Consider the following 22,874-nt stretch of genomic DNA (forward strand, 5'->3'; position numbering starts at 1 on the left):
TACTTCTGGTCATCAACTCATTTAATGACTGACAAGTTTATTCAACAAGGGTACAGGTTCCTAAAATACAATGTTGTTTTCACATTGATGTCATTCTCAGTCTTTTGCTGATATGAACATCTAAATGTTTTTATAAGCAAATGATGGGCATTTAATAGTAAATAAATACCGTATTTTGGAACAGTACGGGAGATGGATAGTATCCTGTACCATCTCTTTAATAAAAAAGTATTTTATTATCCTAATACCATAATATATGCAAGCATTTTTTCTTGTTATAGAGTGAAAACTCTCACTTCTAATTTTACTTTTTTTCTGTAAAAGTTAAAAAAATAAGCTATCTGCAAGCAGATGACACCTATTTGTATCACCCGAAATGCCTTTCCTCGATAAACTGTGAGCATTAGAAAACATAGCCAGGAGATCTCATACATTAAGAATAACGAAGCTGCTTTCTAACTTACTCTAATGGAAAGGTGAAGAAGATGAAAACAGTTTAAAAATATCTCCACCTTGTTTTTCAGACTCCCATTTGCATTAGAGGGTTTGAATCATAAGCATTCAGAGCTCATCCACAGGCAAGATGCTGAGAGCTGCAGAGACTACAGAAGCACATGAAACAGGAGGAAGACCACAGCTTTGCGAGAACACAGCTTTCCTTGATTTTGAATAAAATGGAGACCCACAGCACAATGGGAAGGGCCACAGGCCTCTGACAGGAACAGCAAGACCCATGAAGTGTTGTTCTGTGGCAGGGCACAGCAGTAAAGGCAACGGTCTTGAAAGCAGAAAAATTTAAAAGCTAAAATAGGAAAGAAATTCTTGAAAGTAAATGTGGTTTGATGTGCGAGTTTCCAGTCCCCGAGAACCCCTGACACAAAGAATTCCTTCAACTGAGTTCACAGACAAAGACTAAAAGCTGAACGGGAAACCTTCGAAAGACCCCCGAGTTTCCCACAGACAAGAAACTCAATCCACCCCTCAGACTCACTCAACTCATATACAAAAGAAAACAGCTAAATCACCAGGAAGGGTGACAAGACCTTTCTACCCACCAGGACAGGACAATGAACAATCCTTTGAGGGGTACAGAAATGAAGTTATCTGCAGTTGGTAAAGGCTCAGGAAACCTCCCTGCAACAAGGGGATAAAAAGGCTGAAAGGGGAGCTGCCATCACGGAGGGCGGAAGTCAAGCCCTTTGTTTCTGAGGAGGAGATGGATACTCCACTGCACCTACCAAAGCCCCTTAGCTGTAGAAAGGCAACACTAGCAGAGTACTTGGAAAATAACAAGAAATGACATCACTAAACGATGGACAATCAAAGATGAGGAGTTACAGTCACAGAGCTCCAGGTACTTTGGCCAAGGGAAGTGAAATTAGAGTGACCCAACTGTAAAGTCCTGAAAGATTCTGAGCACAGACATGATTGACAGATACCATTCAAAAGGATCAAGTGATCTTACTTTACATTTTCTTATTTCTTTACTTTTCAAAGATAGAGATTCTTGCTCCACTGCCCAAGTTAGCCCTGAAGGTCTGGTCTCAGTCAATTCTCCTGCCTCAGCTGGGACTACAAACTTACCCTGTGACATTTGGCAAACATTTTTTATATAATTAATTTTTAAAGCTCCCCCAGAGTCAAAAAGGGGTCTGCTTACAACCTGGCTAGTTCATACAAAGCTATTCCTATTCCCTTAATGCAGGCCAAAATGTTGAGAAGGGAAGAGGCTCAGAAAGCAGACACCAAGATAGCAGACTGCAGTGTCAAGGAGGGTTGCAAATGAGAGGCAGAGCACTAGGAAAGGGATGAAGTCTGTTAGCAATGCCATCTCTTCAGAAAGCCCCACAAATGGGGCTCAGAGTAGCCTTGCTAATGTGCTGGTCTTGGATCTTCATTCATGTATATACTATAATCCACACATTCTAGTGAACATTAAAGTTACACTTCTGCTTCAAATATGACTGGCACGACTCTTGTTTTTTCTTTGCTTGTTTAGTTTTAGCACGGTTGTGAGTTTTTAAAAAAGAAATGTAACTTGACTAAATGTTGCACTGGGAAAGAAAGCTTCTTGATCTTAATGGTCGTGTATGGAGAAGAGAATACTTCTGTATTTAGGTTAAGAATCAAGGTGTTCAGCCAACACAATAGCATTCCCTAAAATTCTTTTCTAATTACTGTCTTCGTGTTAACTGCTCAGCTTTAACATGGATATTAGCTCCTCTCACAGTGTGAGCTAGTGAGAGTAATTTATGAGACTCTCATTTTAATTGAACTAACCTAAACAATAGTACAATTACTAACTTCACAACAGTAGCTCCATGTTCATGGTAGTTCCAAATACAATATCAAAGAGGAACCATATAATCCTAGAAACAAATAAGCAATGTACTTCTCCATAGCTTATACTGAGAATTTCTACTTCATAAAATTATGAAAATTTTATTACTAAAATTTTTGATGACTGTCTGAGTCTGGAACTAAAAGCCCAGCTACTCAGAATGCTGACACAGAGGATCATAAGTTAAACATCTGCGTATGCTACAGAGCAAGTTTGCGGGTGGCCTAGTTAATAAAATAAAACTGTACCTCAAAATACATTAAAAGGAATGATAATACACACACACACGCGGTGATTGTCATGTATTTTATATTCTTTTATTCATATCAGAAATTTAATAATGAACATCTTTCTTGCTTCTAATTATTACTTTTAATGCAAATTCTAACTATAAAGCCATTACTGAAATCAAACTTGTTATTCTTCTGTCTCAGCCTCCCAAGTGTTGGGATTGCACTCATGTACCACAGTCTGGTGATTACAGATTTGTTTAAAGAAGCCTCTAGAACTCTTGGGAGCTAGAGCCCTGTGTAAGAGGCTGACAAGCACTGAATTTGGGTGGCCCAGAATATGCTACCTGAGCCCAGAAGGAATTCACAAAGCTGTCGCCTGATCTGAGTCTCAATTTATGAGTAGCTGCAATGGTACTCAGATTATCTGGAGTAAAACTCAAAGCATAAAACTGAGCTGCCCACTGAAGGGACAGTCCAGCACCAAGCAAAGAATCAGAGAGAGTGCAGATGAGAGCCCATAATCTGACCAGTCAGTTATCCTGTCTCCACCATCCAATCCCATGTATGTTCATCAATCAAGGCTACCATAGCCGGCCAGTTCCCCCCCAGTTCTGTACTTGTTCTGTTATAGCTTTCCTTCCTCCTTCCCTCCCTTCCTCTCTCCCTCCTTTCCTCCCTGCCTGCCTTCCTTCCATCTTTTATCTTCTTTTTAGTTTTTTCTTACTCCTACTCTCACCTTTTGACCTTATTCTTTTCTTTCTCTTTTTCCTTTCATCTATATATGCTCAGTTTGCAGGGTCCATGTTATCTGGCAGTGTTTCATTCTCTCTCTCTCTCTCTCTCTCTCTCTCTCTCTCTCTCTCTCTCTCTCTCTCTCTCTCTCTCTCTCTCTCCTACCTTCGGCCAACCCCTTTTTACATTTCCTGCCCTACAGATATTCATATTCATGTCATCCTTCTCTGTCTTTCTATCTGTATGCAATGAATTAGTAAATCTCAACTTATACCCTCTTTCAGTTGCTAACATCTTAGTACACAATTATATCATTATACTTTTATTCCATAAAATAAATCATCTTTAAAGAGTGAAGTTTGTATATTGAAATACTAGTCTGTTTTCATAGGTCTGCCCCTGGATAGTGATTGCTTTTACAGCGGACAGATGAGGATAGAATCTATTACCCTGAACACCAGTCTTACAAAGAAAATTGGCACCTGAACTCTACTACAACAAACTATCTTCAAAACATGGCAAATATTTCCACTGTGTGACTAAAGGTAATTGAAATATTTTTACACCTAATGAGAAAAATGCAAATAACATTGATAACAAGGACAAACTATCTTCCATAAAGTATGCCAACCATAAACTACATTCTCCGCAAGAATAATGACAAATATGCCCAAAGAAATAAGGTACTGAATGCTCCTCCCTCCTTTCTAACAAAACTTCTCACTTAAGCTCTGTCTGCCTGGTGTGTTTGTCCCCCACCTCAGTCAACCTCATCTGCCATGGAATCCTCCAAAGTTCCCCTCAGGTTTATAATAACAGAAACCAAGATTCTCTCTATTATATTTTCATGCCTCATGAAAGGTTTTTTGGAAAGCAAAATATTCCAGTGATCTGCTTGGCAAGAAAGTTCAGGACTCTTATCCCAAATTCTGATATCCCACTTCAGAGACCAGTAGCAAGAATTCTTCTTCCAGAGTCAATGAAAGCAAAAGCCTTAATTACAACTTTCTTTAGAATACGAAATCATGGTGACATATTTCCTTAATCAGTAAGCTATTTCTAAAATACAAAAATGCCACATATTTAATTTCGAAACTTCTTTTAGAGAGTGAACTTTTGTCATTGATAATTTGATTTGAAATATGAATCAGTTGATTGAATCATCTTCCCCCTAGCCTCTTGCTCCATTTCTCAGATCCATGTGAAAGCTTCCGGCTTTCTTTTAGAGCCTGTATGTTCTCTGGCTCCTTGTGCATCCTACCTCTGGATGGGTCTTCCTACAAATATGGCTGTGACATTTTCCTTATATCAAAAATATTTCTCATTTTATCATTTTTGTGCGAACCCCTTTATATTCCACTCCAGGCTTTTCATCAAATCAAGTTCTACTTTGCATAAATCTTCTGTCCCTGTTATCTGTAAAATTGAACTCCCAAATAATGAGCTTATCAATCCTAATTTTGGAGAGTAGTTTTTATACTGGCTGCATAAATGTTCCTCTCTGCCTTTAACATTTCCCTTTAAGATAAACCCCACAAATGACATGGTGCATAAGAACTCATTGATCATATCCATGTAAGGATGTCTACCCCTTTCTGTTGATGCCCATTGCCTAGGCAATTCTGATGGACTATGTCTTTCTTTAGGTTGGATCGGATATCTTTAATCAAATACTGCAGTACTTTATGTTTTTCATATACTTATATTATCCATTAAGGTTGCCATTTCCTAAATTCTTTTTAACATTTAACTCATAAAATCAGTTAGTAAACTGTACTTCATAAGAATTAAATTAATGACTCTTGTTTCAGAGGCTTCTAAACTCTTCAAGAAGTAAGTAGGCTTTAAAGATGAGGAAAATCAGTGCCAGAGATATGATAGGAGGTTACTCAATCATCTGTTGGCTTAGTATTATGATAGTTTTCTATTTTTACTCATCATTTTTATCATTTCATTGGCTGTTTCTAAGACTATTTCATACTGATTTACGCGTTTAAACAGAGTGCATACATGTGAAGTTTACAAAATATTACATTTTTACTACAGTTGTATTGATAAATTATGTATGTGTTTAAGTTTCTTTAAAGATATTTGTTACTTCAAGAGCAAGGATATACAATTCCATTTTAATTGGTAGAATAAGAAACAGTGAAGAAGAATTTGATGCCAGTAAGGACACTGGTACTTTTATTGGGATAAAAAGTTTTCTAATGAGAACCAAATACTACAGAATTCTTTGACATCCTGTTAAACCTTATAATGTACCATGACATATATAAAGGCATCATTGTAATTCTACATTTTGCCAAAAAGTGAAATGTACCACTATTTACTTACTATAGTGTTTAAAATAGAATGGACAATTCAAGTTCAGTTTTTCAAAGACATATAGTATACAGGAATGGGAAAATCATGGAAATTCATGACACTGAGATGGTAAAATTATAAAATATTTTAAAGGAATAAGAAGAACACAGAATTTACTTAACACTATGAAACATACTAGATGTAGCCTTTTATAGGCCTTTATCTCTGAGCACTTTGATGTTAATGTCACAATGTCACTTACCATCTTTCAAGATAGTTTCTCGCTCTGTGCCATCTATTTTCTGCCGGCCAATTAAGAAACTGGTGGTGTCAGCAAAGTAGATATAGTTAGTTTCTGCATGAAAATCTAAAGCACGTGGGTTTACCAGATTTTCTATGGGGATCATGCATTCATCAGCTATCTTGGTATTCAGGTCCATTCCTCTAACAATTCCTGGGCGTCCTTTTCCATAAAAGAGGAACAATTCATTCTTTGGCCCTGCAGAAGAAAGATTACAAACATAAACAACCCATGCCGCCTAATCTTCTTTACACTGCAGAATGTCACTGTTTAATTAACTGGCACAATTAGACTTTTTTAAAATTCAATACTAGAAATTAAACTCCAAAATATGCCAAACGGATCTTGATGCAAGAAGGCCAACTAATTGCATTACTTTAATTAAACCAGAAATTACTTCTCTGAATGGGTTATATTTAGTTAATTATTCTTCTGTCTGTATAGCAAAAACATGACAGATCATTGAATAACTTGTAACTTGTGAAATGGAAATTTATTAAAATATCCGGTACATTTAATTGTTTAATTCATTACAATCAAGCTAACGCTTACTGAAGATCCTATCTATTGGACTCATTACATTTGACAGTGCTGAAAACTTCAGGCCAATTAAAACACTGTGGTGCACAGCTGCCACATTCAGACTACGAGTGCTAACAAAAGATACACAGGGTATCAGGGAGATGTACATGAACGTTATTGTGTTCTGCTGTCCAAATAGGTGACTAATATGTATAAGAAACGAATCAGTGCCAGCTGATAGCATCCGTTTACTTCACAGCTTAATTGCAATGTCAGAGGCAGTGGTGTTGTCTGCCAGAAAATCTGATATATAATAGAGGCCTCAATAGAATCAAACAAATAATGCAAATCCCCAAACAAAAAAAAAACAGCATCCCACAGATACTAAAATCCAAAATCGGGGTGGTCTTCCTTTTCTTTCTCTTTCCCTTTGGGCTTTCTTTCCTTGTTTCCTTATAAAGCATGGGCAATTTAAAGGCAACTGCATCACTCACAAAGAACAATTCCAGTGCATACCCTGCACTCCAGGTTTCTTGCACATCTCTCAAAAGATGCAACCCTGGAGCTCCCTGCTTGACATGCAATGCTGTCAACTCCCACACACATTTACTGCTATTATCAAAGGGGGAAGTTTCTAATATTTTCATCAGTATCCAAGTCTAGTATGTAGGAAATGCTTCAAAACAGAGGAAGAAGATAAATACCACCTGCCAGATGCATTCAACTTCTACTCCAGAAACTTCAGTCTTGTATTAATGAATCTTCTTTTTAAAGGAGTCTCTCAACACACACACACACACACACACACACACACACACACACACACACACACACACACATGAGACCAAGGTCCTAATTGAGTTCGGAATTCCAGGAAGCCAGTTATTTGGCAGAAAGGCACAAAGGACCCTGATGTCTAAAAATCAACAGTGGAAGGAAAGCAGCTAGGCCCACCCACCTTCTGCCCATAAACCAAGAAATCCTCTTACCACTTTCCTACTCTGAGCTACTAAAACTCCACCTTAAAGTATGAATCTACTTTCTCTTGAAATCAGGTCATTGAGTAGGTACTATGCCCTAATTATGTGACCGAGTTGAAAGATGTCAACTCCGTGACATTAAATAAAGCCCGCTCAAACTAACTGAGTTCCTATAAATTCTTGTCTTCTGTTTTTTTTTTCTATAAATGTAATTCTTAGATATCCTTGCAGTGTCCATCATATAATTTTATATATGGCATGTTTGGAAATATACTATGTGTTTTCTATTGTCAGATGGTTTATTTTTCTCTACTTGAACTGTATTTTGAACTTTGCAAATTAATTTTATTCTCATTATAATCAATAGACATCCTTGGACTATATCGTATTGTACATTTCGCTGCTGTGTGATATTTTTCAAATTTAACTTGTGTATATATTTTGCAATGCATGTTTAATTTTGTTGGTACTTATTCATTAAACAAAATAACGAATTCATAACTGCATTTACCTAAATATACAATATAGTTGGACATATTTGCCCTCTGTTTCTAACCCTTGCCTCCTAGGCCACTAAAAGCCTGAATTCCTTTCCTTCTAATGAATATTTAACTATTTGAAAAACATTCCATGTTATAAACAATTTTTACAATATTCTTAGATTCAAATTATGTTCCGTATTGATTTATGATATTAAGCCTTAAATTGTTAAATTACAAACTAAAAAGATTACTGAGCCATTTATATATTGACTTTATGATGTTATCCTAGCACTGAGATATCACTTTCTTTTTCCTCTATTATTTCACAACTTTCCTAAGATAGAGCTGTAAGATAAGGTATGTTAATGACCTTAGCTGTGATTTCACTGTCTCGTGATTTCTATTCAATTTCAAACGCATTTTATTACAAAGTAATGTTTTACATGATATAAAAGTAGTGTCAGTTCATTTGGGACCTTCATTTTTTGAAATTATAAAATGGTTTTGGACAAAAATTATGTCCATATATTTGTTTATTTATCAAAACTTATCACTATTAAATTTAAAGATATTTGGTCATATCATGAAAATATCATCAAAATTGTCTTTATAATGACAGTATAATACTCCATTATAGTAAGGAACCAGAGTAAAGTTTTTAATTTATATTATTTTATTATTATTAATATTATTATATTATTAATTTATATTATTAATTAATTTGTAATTTTTGGTGGATAAACTTGAACTTACATTGTCAGCACATGTCTATATGTGATCTTTAAAATTGTAAAAATGATACTTACATTTTCTTCAATCTTATTTTGGTATTCCTTCACAACTAATTTACAATTTCTTCTGTATGTGTGTGTGTTGTATATACAATCAGAACTGAAATTTAATTACAGACTCTGAAAAGGTTTGGGTTTTGGTTTTAAATCGTAATTCCATTCTACTGTTAAAGTGTAGGAAAAGGTTTCTTTATAGTTTTTGTGGATAAACCTCTAGTAGAAAACTTATGTGTTTTTATTATAATGTCCTCCAGGTCATTTGTCCTTGGGAATAGCAAAGGAAAGAGACAGGGCACCTCCACATGAATTCGAAGGGTGGCACACAGGATGTCATTCTGGAACTAGCAACCTCATTTCTAGCCATCTAACCCCTTGACCTCAGCTAAAACATTCTGTTTTTCACATTAACCTTTACCCTGTGGATTGCTGTTGTCCTGGCTTTTGATAGCGCCAGGTGGCTGGCTTTCTGCTGGAAGGAGCTTATGAAGTTTGAAAGATCAAGAATCAATTTGTGTTGAATCTATTTTTATTTAGTATAGCTAGAATTGTTTGTGGTGATTTATGCACCAAAAAGACAAGGTCCATTAAACTTCTATGAAATGCAAATCTGAGTCCAGACTTTCTCCCAATGATATTTATGTACATTGGATATATACATGTATATGATTATACCTTTTCATGACATACTATCTTTATTGATTTCAATCCTTAGTTTGATTGTTTCCTGGTGTCTACACCTCCTGGATGAGTTTTTTTCTTTTTGTTCTAGAGCTTTCATCTGTACTATTAATTCTCTAATGTAACTATTGTGACATACTTTCACTTCTCAAGGGCAACATCCGTTAGTTATGCAATATGACTGTGCATACACATTCAACTTCTGTCTGTAAGTTTCAAATCTAGGATCTCACTTATCCAGATAGGCTCAGGAACTTCAGTCCTGATATCTTTATATTCTCACCATGTAACTCAAATCTAACTTGCATTTTGTTTTCATTTCTTAAAAAATAGTCATAATGCTGTTTGAAATTAATCATTAAATTGCTGTATCAAATCTCAAAAAAGCATATAAAATATTCTAGCAGCTTAAACCTTGAGAGGCTTTTTGATAAGTCATTGAAAGTATTGATACTTAATTGAAATTACTAATGAAACAGTGAAGTAAACTTGCTACTGTGGCAAGATCTACATTGGCACAGTATTGATGTGTGTGTACTACTGTCAAAGAAGACACCTATTTTGAGGACCATATTGGTAAAGATAAGAAGACTATATACTCAACCATGTGTATAATCCTTGATTTCACGAACCCCATTCAGGAAATTAAAAACCAACAAAAGTGTTTCCTTTAAAATTTCCCTCGATAGTTCCCTAAGGTGAACAAGGTTGGTAGCTCTTTTGCCTAATGAGCATCCCATTCTCATTGACTAAAAGACAGGTAAATCCTGACTTGAGAAGGTAAAATGTTTAGTTCATACTTGCTGGCAAATTTCACAGTAAGTCTCTTGTTATTTTTGATGTTGGTGCTGCTAATTAAAAAGCAAAACAAACAAAATGAAGAAAAGATCACCAAACGGCCAGACAAAAAACAACCATGAAGTGATGCCTGCTGGCAAAATGTTTAACAACTTACTTTTGCATGACCTGCCATCACTCCCCAAGTTGAAGCCAGTTCTGCAACGGCAGGTCCTTGTCTTATAGCTGCTGCTGAACAGACAGATGTGTGAGCAGCCCCCTGGCAGTCCAAATGCATCCAAGTCACAGGCATGGCTTCTGACTACAACAGAAAAAAAAGACAAGGAAATTATGTGTAAACTTTACAGTGTAACGACATGCAATCCTAGCAGAATGTATATACCACACTGCTAAGTACTACAATGACATGGGGATAAATCTTAAGCACCATAGAAGGGGAAAGGATTCACAAAATCTTCTTGTGATATATTTTTTAATAGTTGGAGAAATATTAATGTGTGCTTATATATGCAAATATAATTAACATGATTTGTTGTTTTAGAAACAAGCTTTGTCTACTAATTTAAATGAAAGAAAAAAACATAAAAATGATAGAAAAATAATCTATTGCAGGGATGTGAGCAAATCTCTGCCACCATCAGCATATAGGCAGCCACACTGGGAGAGACAGAATTCGAGTAATATCTGAACTACTGAGAAATTCCAAATCACAATAAATGTTTTTAATATTTGAGTACATTGCTATCGTGAGAACCCTGCTAATAAGTGAAGCATGTGTATGGCAGGAGTTGTAGAAAATTGGAGGTTAAATTTCCCCCAAGAAAACTATGGCATGGATATGTGCTTCATGAATGCTTAGAATTAGAGAGGGACAAAATGGAAACAGGACCATGTGAATAAGAAAGATTATGGTCAAAGAGAAGAAATAATGTCACTGTGTTCATAAGTCTGACTATTCTTACAATTATACTTTAGGTCAGCTCTTAGTTAAAAGTGAGGTGAATGAATATCATGACTAATTTTACAGCCAAACTGGCTGACTTTAAAAATAATAACTTATTCTTTCTGTGTCCATCATTTTTCTAAGATGAAAAAAAATAGTGAAATGCTCTTTTGGTGAATGCTTTTACTGCTGAGTGATGTCTTAAGGCTTCTATAGTAGCTTGGGTGATAAACCATCCTGTCATCATTATCACTTCCCCTTTCCTTTTCATACCCACATTTTTTTCTTTGTTGGCTCTCAGCATACAAACGTTCCAGGGTTTATGTGTCTCGGAACAGAAACAGCTTCTCACTGCACTGCCCTCATTCACCTAAGGTGCACGGTTCTCACCGGGCTTTGCACCTATTCTCCATCTCCACTCCTTCAGTCTCCTTCAAACATAGTGTCATCAAAATGTCACTGGCAGATGCCAATAAGCTTCACAGAGTCAAGTCCAACGGTCACTTGGATTTTCTGAACTGCTCCTTGGTGTCATCGTTTGACTTTTCCACTCTTGACTTACTGATGATGTTGTCCAATGTCATTATTTGAAACTTTTCCCCACATAAACATAACTTCCCTGGTGTTCACAGCTATTGCAAAGTGTGTTAAATACTGTGTCTATGTCAATCACTCCAACTGATATATCCATCCTGGTCATCTCCTCTGAACTCATATACATAGTTTTGTAAATGTATGTATCTCATAATATTAACTTTTAATTTTATAATAGACATCTGAAATAACCCAGAAGACTGAACTCAGTCTTCACTTCTAAATTGTTTTGCATTTCATTTTTTCCAATATATTCTCTTTCAATTTTTTTAACAAAACAATTGCCACTATTCCTGACTCTGTCTTTTATATCCCATCCAAGATATGTTCATAAGATCTGGAATTTAATTCCTACCTCTCTTTACTTGAGTACTACTGTCTTGGAATAATTTACTATCTTTCTAATCATCTGCTTCCCCCGACAGGCTGTTGTCATTTCCATACATCTATGGATTGTTCATAAAGTCTATACAGATCACGAATCTCTGTTAAATGATTTTTTATGACTCCTACTTAGTAAAAAAATGATAAATTAAAGAGGTTTATGATAACCTACAAGCTCCTACTTGTCACATAATCTATTGCTTTCCAATTTTGTTTCTTCTTTCCTGTCTTTATTTTTCTTCAGACATATGAGCCTCCTGGATGCTTCAGGGTAATCTAGGCATGCTGTCCTTCATGGCTTTGAGCTTGTACATCTTGCTTTGCAAATTATTCACCCTAGAGATTGAAATGCTTCACATATTCAGTGTTACGAAGTATGTATTCAGCAACATTTTTCTAGTGAGGACTCTTTTGCCTGTTCAACAAAAAATTGTAACCACTTCATCCCCGATCGTCTTCCTTATCTGTCCTTCTCCTCATACTCTGGTTTCCCCTCAAATCCTATAAATCTGTCCTTCTCCTCTGTGGTGGTTATTGTTTCTAATGAAAAAAGTAATTTACTTACTCACTTTATATATTATTGTCTCCAGTAGGACTTAAGTTCCATAAAGGCAAAAAATTAGTTTGTGTTTAATTTATTAGTATATTCCCAATTTATAGAATCAATCTTGGTGCATGATAATTGTCTGTCAATAAGTAGCAAATACAGAAAGCCTAATATCACATTATAATAAACTTGTCTGCAAAGCTAAAAACTGATTTTGTTTCATATGTGTTTGTGATGGCATACTCCCTCAGATAGATTCATATACATTGATGTTTAATAATTATAAGCTAGTTTTAAATTGGAATATAAGTATAGAAATATGCCAGCAATATGTGGTAGTGATGTTCTTCTTTAAAATAATCTTATATAACTGGACCTAAATTGGGCTGATGAGTAGTATTATTTACCCACTATAAAAATAATTATGTTTTGTTTTTGAAAAACACTTAAAACCAATGCAATTATCTTTAAGGTTTTTACTGGACTTTCTTTTTTTAAATATAAAGCTATTGCGATATTTAACCGGAACCATATCTGTGACTAGTGGACACCAGGCAAATACCACAACAAAAACCTGGTTTGAAATTTGCCTCCAAATAATGATAACAAAATTCAGAAATAAACCTTAGCATCTGAGCTGCCTGTCTACATACATCACAGTAGAGAGCTGCTTGCTGAGAGTAAATCGAGGCATCATTTCAATCCCATGGCTGTAGAAACGATTTGGTAGGAGCTGAGCAGTTTGTCATTTAGACTTGAGAAGTGAGCTCTATTCTATCCTATCAAGCAGATACCTCCGTTTTTGCTGTCAAAACAGAGAATTTATGATACCCTCTTTAACACCACACAGAAGTACAAGGACTATGTTCCCATTGCAGCTGCTGCTGGGAAACCAATAAGGAGCTCCCATGGCTTACCCGTTGGCTGAGTTCTTTTCTGATATGTTCGGATTCCTCGAGCACTTTCCATTTTAATTATTGAGTGAATATCACTTCCATTAAATCTGTTTATTCGTATGATATTGAAGTCATCAGAACTGGTTGCATATAAATAATCTTCAAACACAGTTATGCCATAGAGATGTTTAACCTGCAAGAGCATCAAATACTGCTATGACTTTTAATTATGCTTCTTCTAAAGTGAAAGAAAAACTACTATTGCAAGTCTGAAAAATGTCCAGAGTCAGACAGATATTATCATTTATTTTCTTTCAAAGAATCATTCCAATAATTTCTATTCATTTTAGTGAAGGATAGGATATAGTAGTGAATAAAATAGTTTTATATGCATGGAAATAATTATATTCATGTTTCACCAGGAATATATACTTTATAGTTTCTGTCCAAAGCTTGCAAGAAGCAGACCTTGAAACACATTCGTTTATATTCTGTGTCAGAATTCATATAATTTGAGACATTTTATAGGCTACTTGCTCATATAGTCATAGATATGTAGGCACTGCAAAATCATAGCTATACCCGAATGATCTAAGAAGAAAGCAACTTTAAATACTTGTTTCATATGGTAAAAGCCGCATTTTTGTCTTAAGTCATATTAGGTTACTATTTTATGCAGTGTGGAGAATAGTACAGAAAGAAATCACATATGTGCTGTAATAGTGAATAAAATTTCAGCATTTCACTAAAAATGTCATGATTTCTAGTATCTATTCATATTGCCAATAGAATGCAATGATGATGCTTATTGCTATCCACACAACTAGAGCAGTATCTTGATTCTGTGACTCTGTTTGGTAAAGGTTTGTGTATTGAAGTGAGAATTGAGTATTTGAAGTTCACATTATCTTCAAGTAGGGTAGAAAGAAGACTGACCACTAGTTTTCTGGACTGCTATGAATGGAGACTAATGGTTTTCTTAAATTATACATAATTTGAAATGATTCTGGTCTGGATACCTGGAGTCACTACTGGCTGTTATAAGAACTTTTATGAGAACCACTGGTCAGTCACCATTCTTAGAGACACTATCCTGAACTCTGTTAAAACACAAAAATCTTCAGTTGAGAAAGTGAGAATGTATGCTTTGCCTGTGAAACTACTCAAAAAGATTTGTAAAACTTCCTTAACAAAAAATACCTCGTCAAGTATATAGTTGTAGCATAGATGGACCACCGTGATTCCCTGATCCTTTTATGGGGTGTGAAGAAAAGAACACTGGCTTTAGTGTTGTTTCAAGATTGTCTATTTCTTCTTGTCCAGTATAGAAATGAATGGCAAGTATTAGCATAAAAATTTTTGTTCTCTGTTAAAGCCATCAAATAATTTTCCATTGTTACATTGTACTAAGTGAATGTATACATTTATGATGTGAGGAAGGGGACATGTGCATTTACCAGTATCATTTTTCACACAGCTGATATCATAGCCAGCAAATACACCAATGGTCTACTATTGATTTGTGCAAAACTTTTTCTCACATTAGTAAATAAAACAAGCTTCACTCCACTTTTTTTGGTCAGGATGTGAGACCCTCTTCATATTGTGTCTGTCATTATGACATTCTAATATTGTTTTATACAAGATATCATTTCACAACCTATCAAGGAAGCCATAACTTCACAGAAGACAATTGGCCAGGATATAAAATCTGTTCCCATAGCAAAAACTGTTTTATTAAACAGCTCTTCAGTTTTCCTCATATAAATCTGTTTCCATATTTTAAAACTTTTAAAGACCATATCTATATCAGATTATTTGATGGCAGACTTAGCACATGTTTAGGGAGCACACTGGACACAGACAACAGACATAAGAAAAAAAAGGATAACTAAATATTTGATAGTTGGGAGTCTAGATAAATTGGTAAAGTACTTGCTTTACTAATTTCCAGGTTTGCAGAAAGAATTAAGTGCCATTCCAAGAGCTCACACAAAAAGTAGGGAGGCTGAGTGTGGGTTTATCATCCTAGAACTAGGGAGCCAATGACAGGTGGCTCTTTGTACTCTGCCCAGCCAATCTGAACTGAAGAGCTCCAGACCAGCTGGAGAACCTGTCTTAGAAACATAGTGGATAGGATCTGAGGAAGGAGACATAAGGTTAACCTCTGGCCTCCATAAATATGTACTTGTAAGCCCCCTGAGTGCCCATCTACTGGATACATGGATTTCCCAGCAGGAAAGAGGACTTGCTGCATTATCATGAGGATCACAGTTTATATAACAGCACTATTCTAATAAGCTAGAAGTCCTGCAAGCACCTATAACTTCAGCTCTGCAGGATCTGGCTTCCAATCTCATAGTGCTCTCATGAAAACACATGTGCACACACTACACAAACATAAATAAATAGAATGAAATTAATAGTGAGGCAGTAGAGAGAAAACTAGATATTTAAAAGACATTAAAGTTTTTAAAGATTCATTTTAAAATATGTATATATTCACATTTTTGTGTGGATATGTACGTATAAGTGCAGTGTTCACAGAGGCCAGACTCCTGAACTCAGAAGTTGTGACCAACATAAGTAGGTGCTGGGAACTGAACTTAGGTCCTATGTAATAGCAGTTCAGACTCTTAACCACTAAGCCATTTCTATAGGCCCTTAAAAGTCTTTTAAAGTAATTAAGAGAAAAATCATTTGAATTCCCCACTCAATGCTTAATTTATAATTGCAAATAAATACAATTAAGTCTGTCATAATTATCTTTGAAATTAATTACATAGAATGGCATAACCAAAGCCAGACAAAGACACTGTACTCTTTAGGACAATTGAAGGTATGAGGCAAATAATTGTCCCAATATCAAACAGTTTGCAAGTCAATATTCTCATTTATCAAAGAGAATAAATTGCATTACAAAGATGTTGAGAGAAGAATCACTGTAAACAGTATTACAGAACATGCCTATCTCATACTATAACAGAAATCAAAGGGATTCAATTATTAAATCTACTAACTCACTGAAAACCTCACAAGAGATTGACATAATAATAAGAGCTAGATAAATATGGATGAAAATATCAGTGAAAAGGGGTATATTAAGGTATTTTGGAGCATTGTCTGGCAAAAAGTAAAAGAAAGGAAAAAATAATGTATAGGCACGAATATTGAAATTTCTCATTTAGGAAGCACATGAATGAATCAGTTTGCAAAATTAAGTCTAGCACTATTAAAATAATTAGGATATTTTTGTGAGCACACATTTGCTTTTGTAAGCAAACTGTTTTTAGTATCCCATGGGATAGATAGATGGTCCTGCAGCTCCATATGAATAAACAGCTTGAATTAGTTTCAGAAAGTAGGTCATGACATCTGTCCTGTTCCAGGGAGTCCCTGTCTCTCTTGTGAATACAGCACTTTTGAATTCTTGGTCTTGCTTTAGTTTGTTTGTTATCAAGAGAGAAGCAAAGAAGCAAGACACACCTACAGTGTCACGACTGTGATGGTTAATCTTGGCTGCCAACTTCACTACATCTGGGATCAACTAAAGGCACACTTGTGAGGACTTTCCTTGACTGGATCATTTGAGATTGGAATTCCCACCCTAAATCTGGATCTTCTTTTATGTAACCAGCCACCCTAAAATGTTCTCTTGTGGTAGCCCAATTAAAATGTCATGGAAAAAGAAAAAAATGTTTTGCCTGTTCATCATCATTTTGGCAGGCAAAGTCACCAATCCTGTTTCTGAGGCATTCCCTTCCTGATATTAAAACATAGTTCTTGGTGATTCCAACCTATACTGAAAACCAGCAGCTCTCTGTGAATCCTTCAGGACATCCAGTCTCTACTGTATTCCTTGCATTTCCATCAGGAAACAACTATTGCTATACTAACTAGACCACAGACTATAAGCCACTATAATAAATTCCCCATCCCCCACACACTCTATCACTGTGACTAGAACATCTTCCTAAATAAAACAAGCATCTTATATTTTGAGCCATTCTTATCTGTAAGGCATTTTCTATGCTACAATTTTAATCTTTAGAAAAGTACCACACTTTTAGTTTATTATGCCAACTGCATTTTCTAACAAAATTATACTTACTTGTCTGCCTTGAACAAGAGTATGCCTGTTTTTTCCTTGGTAGTCTACTACTCCCACATAGTCTAAGTAGAGGTCTACCCAATAAACCAATCGGTTGATGAGGTCCAATGTCAGGGCAGCTGGCTGTTCTGCCTTAGAATAAACTATCCTTGTTCTGTTCATCCCATCCATGTCACATCTCTCGACTTTGGGAATGTCTCCATAGTCAGTAAAGAAAAGTTTTCTGTTGAAAGAAAAATGCACGTTAATATGAAGGGAGAGAAAAACATATTTAATAGAGCCATCTGTAAAAAACAGAACTTTCCTGCTAATTTATTTCAGTAGTTACATCTGCTTGCTTTCCATAACCATTTCCATATAATATCAGCCATAAACAGAGGAATCTGCTAATGAATATTGCAGGGCATAAGGGAGCAGGTTAAATAACAACTGTAAAATTTCCTCAAAACCAATGACTGTGACGGGTTTATTTTTGTATCACAGAGTTTCTTTAAGCCTCATAGATCCGGTGCATCCATCCCATTAAGGATAAGCTACTGCAGCAAGCCAAGTCACAAGCCAGGGCATGTGAGGTACCAGACATTATCTCCAATCTGATTTCCAAATTGCTGGTAATATTTGTCTCCTATAAAACCTATTCTGTTTAGTTCTGCAACGTTGCGAGGAGCAAAGAGCATCAAACCTGGAATGGAATGAAGCAGTGAAAAAAGTAGGCTTGCTGTTTGCACCACTGGAAATAAAACTTAAATAATGTGATCTCTAGATTGATTTCAAATGTTTCCCAACTAAGAGAATTGCATGAAGGAAATGAAGGGCCCTTCTCCATTTCTCTTAATACATTTTGAAGAAAATGCTGAAATAGAATGCTCACTTCTGGGACAAGGAATCTTTTCAAGCAGTTCTGAGACTGCCAAAGGTTTAAATGCACCTGGAACACTTGAGTGTTTAATATTTGATTAGTATTCACAATGTTTAGTAAACACAAATCAATTTCAATTATCCTGACAATAGTTAACAAGATTTCCACTCATGAGACTTAATTGCATTTGTAAAGAGAAGACCATCTTGCCTTGACTTAAATATAATCTGAAGAATAATCTAATTTACAGTGACTGAGCAATATGAAGATTGCCTGGAGTATAGAATATTGGATTTTACAAACTTGGAGAATTAGTTTGTAGTTACTCTTCTTCTACAGTCTTGAATTATCTAGCACGATGGGGTATCTTTCAAGCTAAAAAGTAGTATTTAAGGTGTAATTTTAACTAGTTCTTTCTGCATGGGAAGCTTTTAAACATTAATGTATAGTGTTCTGTACTAATGGAAGCCCGTCTCTTTATGAGTTCTTGAAAGATCATAGTATCTCAGCAAGTTAAACATTTCAAGTGACAGTCCAAACAGATAGTCTTCTAGTTAGGGGAAGAAGAAATAAAAGCACATGAATATAATCCAGCAATCACTCTCTCATTTTTCTGTCTTTCCCTCTCTGTTCCCTGCACCTATTCTAATATCTCCAACTCCCTCAGTCTTAGCTAATTTGATTATAACTCATCCAAGTTAAATTTCCAGAGGGAGTACTTTTCTTCTTTTATAGAAAATACACTACAGAAATGCATAATGCATTCCTCAGATATGTTCTAAGCACAAGCATGTCTCCTGTTGTTATTAAAGGTCTATCCCATGGGACAAAGCTTCTTATTTGTCTCCTTTCCATTTCAAATTAGTTCATTTCACATAGGTAAAGAGAACTTACTATTGTGTAAGTACTGAGGGCAGCAGAAGCTAGTAGAACGTGGACTGCATGATACCCAGGGACTGTTTAGATATAAAGTGAAACAACATTGCCCAGAAGTTAAGACAGAAGAACTTATCTTGGGTGAGAGCACTAGGAATTCTTTCAGGGGACCTGGGTTCTCAGAACCCACAATGCAGTTTAGAAAACAGTTCCATGGTATTTGATGTCCTCTTCCAACCTTCACAGATACCAGTAAAAGTCATGCATATAGGCAAAACACTTAGACACATAAAATAATCTAAAACACAAAGAAAACAAAACAAACGAACAAAAAGAACAAACACCGGTCTGGAAATTAAGACTTCTCTGAAACCTTTATTGGATCATATTCAGAAGAAACAGGGAGTAGAGTGAAGACAAGAACCCTGGAGGCCTACTGTTATAGAAATGGGCAAAAGGAGAAGAGAGGACAGAGGAATTCAGAGAAAACAAACATCGGTAGATGTTTGAGAGAAACATTCCAGGAAGGAATAGACTGGTTGGCTGAGTTGGATAAAGGTATCCTACAAGAGATGGACATTGAATTCGATATTTATTAAAGTATAAGTAAGCTGGGTACTTCTGATGGAGGACAACTGATTGATATGAATTATGTTATAATGGACAATACATAACCCATTCTTCTACAAGTGCTTCAGTAATATTGAACTATAACTTCAAGTCATTTACATATATGTTCAACATCATAATAATCCTAGAATAGATTTCACCCACTCCTGAGAAAAAGACACATATGTGTGTGCATGTGTGTTTGTGTAATTTACTATGTATAGGATATATCCCATTTATATGTAATACATATACATATATGTTTGTATTTATGATTTACTAAAATTTTACTGTTTCTGTGTAAGTGTAAAGTTAAGAAAACAGGAGGATTTTTAATATGTAATGTAGAGCTGAACTAGAAGAGTAAAAGCTTAATTCCTGTACTCACTTCTAGCATACTGTAGAAAACCTTGTACCCAAGGAACACTGAAAATGCTTCTTTACACTAACTAAATGGAGCCTCCATGAATTTGATGTGCTACGATCATTTGGTTACATTTAATTGGAATCTAAGAACCAAAGCTTTTGTAACTTAGAATGGGAAACATTTCCCACAGGTTCAAATATTTGAGTACGTGGTGCCATGATGGTGACACTGTTTAGGTGGGTTATGCGACACTTAGGAGACGGAGCCACATGGAAGACACAAGGAGCACACCCCTTGACAATTTATAGCCTCACTCCACTTGCAGTTATCTCTCTCTCTATGTATGTCTAGTAAACATTGGGACCCCTCAGCTTCGAGCTCTGTGTGATTGCTGCTGCACCTCACTATTCACTATAGACAGAGCTGCTGTAACCATGAACCAAAGTGAACAATTTTGTCTAAAGTTGCTTTTTGGTTGTGATATTATATCACAAATAGAAATAACAAATACAGGAGTTTTCAGTAATGACTTCCTGGTCACAGCATTTGCTACAAGTCTGCACCATCGTAGGAAACATGCTCTGCTGTTGCCCACTTTCATTTTTGTTTAATTTTACTTCAACACTTCATATCAAAGAGAAAAGCTAAGGGCAGGCACAGTGGCTCACACTTGGAATCCCAGAATATGGGATGTGGAGGATCAGGATCTCCAGGTCATCCTCTGCTACACAGTGTGTTTCCAGTCACATACATGAGAAACTATTTTAACTCAAATAAATATACCTCTATTGCTGATGGCAAATAAAAGTTAAACTATTCTCTACACAGAAAAATCATCTTTCCTTCTTACATTTCCCCAAATCTTAACCAAAGTAAATACCGTTACACTATCCATTCATATATAAAAGATGTTCAATATGCTTAATTTGCCATGGTTATACACACAGTATGAACCTCATGCCTTTGTTTTGGTCGAATTATTTTGAAGGAATTTCAAACTTAAACAAAATTTTGCATATAGTAGAATATATGACTGGCTCTGGTATACATTTGGATTCACCATTTCTTCAGAATTTATTCCGCAGCTTCTTGAAATGGACTTCAAATACCCCTAAATGTTAAAAGCAAAGTAACATACATGCTAATTAGTCATACATACTAATGCCTTAAAGCAAGTTATTTCTTGTTTCCTTGCTTGTTTTGTTTGGGGGGTGGTCTTTGCTTGCTTGATTGCTTAGTTTTTGTTGTTTGGTGGTAAATCTAAGAATTACTTTAGCCAGTGGTGGGTATATGCTTTCAGAGGGCTGACGAGCTCCTGTTTAAAAGAGCACAGGCTCTTTGGGTGGACTGTCACCTGCGGTTTTGTGTCGTTTGCTCTTCCCTGATATCTTCAGTTAGAATGTAATGATGGAAGTGGGAAAGAGGTAAGGGATTTCCAAATAGTTCTCAATTTTATTTTGGTTTTATGAGACAGGGTTTCTCTGTATTGTTTTGGAGGCTGTCAGTCCAGCCTAACCTCGAACTCACAGAGATCCGCCTGACTCTGCCTCCGAGTGCTGGGATTAAAGTTGTGCGCCACCACTGCCCGGCTAGTTCTCAAAATTACATCACACTATTTACCTTAACTCTAAAAAACTGATGGCCCAGTACAAGACACTTCACATAACAATAGTCACAACAAGAACCCCGAAGAAGGTAGAGGCAGTGCCAGTGACCACATACGACAGATGTGAGAATGTCTGTAGAGCACTGATCAAAGCCCAGCATGTCTAATAATCATGTATTGATGGTGATAACTAAATTGTTTCCATTTCAACACAAAGATGTATAAATTCTTTGGAAGTATTATACTTAGAAATTAATTAGGTATTCTTGCTTTTAAAGTAATTTAGTGCCATCCAAAGAGCATCAGTTGTAATACGACTTTATATTTTCTTCTATTATATATACAAATTTGAAGAAGAAAGCAATTTTCTTCATTATATAGAGTAATTAACGTGTACTCAGAATTAAAGAAGAATATTAAAGATTTAACACTGCAGCTCTCGAATGCAATAGTGAATCTGAAAGGGTAATGAGTCACTCTTACTAGAGGTTAAAATTCAAATTCCATTAGCTCTTGCTATTTAAGCTTGTGGAAGATAAACAATTAAACTATTTTCTCTGTCTAGCTAAGCCTGCAAGACAGTTATTTATTGATTTTTACTTGTTTGGCGTTTTCGCTTCTGCTGCTTGTGAAACCTCTGTTGTCCTTGGTTTTCAGTCTATACATAAACACACAGAAATTAAATTTGACATGCAGGCTCCTTCTCTCAGCCAGCATCTCTGGATTCTGAAAACAAACCGCCTAATAATTTTCCCCAAAGTGCTGTGCATTGGATATGATGGGTACTAAGGCTGGCCTATTCTGCGTGCTTATCTGCAAAGTGCAGCCCCTCTAAGGTAGTTTTCTTGAGAGGCTCAGCTGTATAGCAAAGCTTTAATAGCAGCACACCCTACCCCTTCAAAGAGAAGTGGGTCACA

At 35.8% G+C, this 22,874-nt stretch overlaps 1 protein-coding gene across 6 annotated transcripts in view; it reads right to left on the bottom strand.

Moving 5' to 3' along the window:
• Positions 1–22,874, bottom strand: part of Lrp1b (LDL receptor related protein 1B) — a 1,890,041-nt gene that overhangs the window by 822,529 nt on the left and 1,044,638 nt on the right. For all 6 annotated transcript variants that reach the window (XM_040745299.1, XM_040745298.1, XM_040745301.1 and 3 more), the window contains exons 8-11: positions 17,641–17,863; positions 13,551–13,722; positions 10,323–10,466; positions 5,876–6,112 (exon numbers count right to left, since the gene is read on the bottom strand). In XM_040745299.1, coding sequence (XP_040601233.1) covers positions 5,876–6,112; positions 10,323–10,466; positions 13,551–13,722; positions 17,641–17,863 — 776 coding nt within the window. The remainder of the gene's footprint in view (positions 1–5,875; positions 6,113–10,322; positions 10,467–13,550; positions 13,723–17,640; positions 17,864–22,874) is intronic.

The sequence above is a fragment of the Mesocricetus auratus genome, unplaced genomic scaffold (genome assembly GCF_017639785.1).
Source record: "Mesocricetus auratus isolate SY011 unplaced genomic scaffold, BCM_Maur_2.0 Super-Scaffold_100004, whole genome shotgun sequence".
NCBI lineage: Eukaryota > Metazoa > Chordata > Mammalia > Rodentia > Cricetidae > Mesocricetus > Mesocricetus auratus.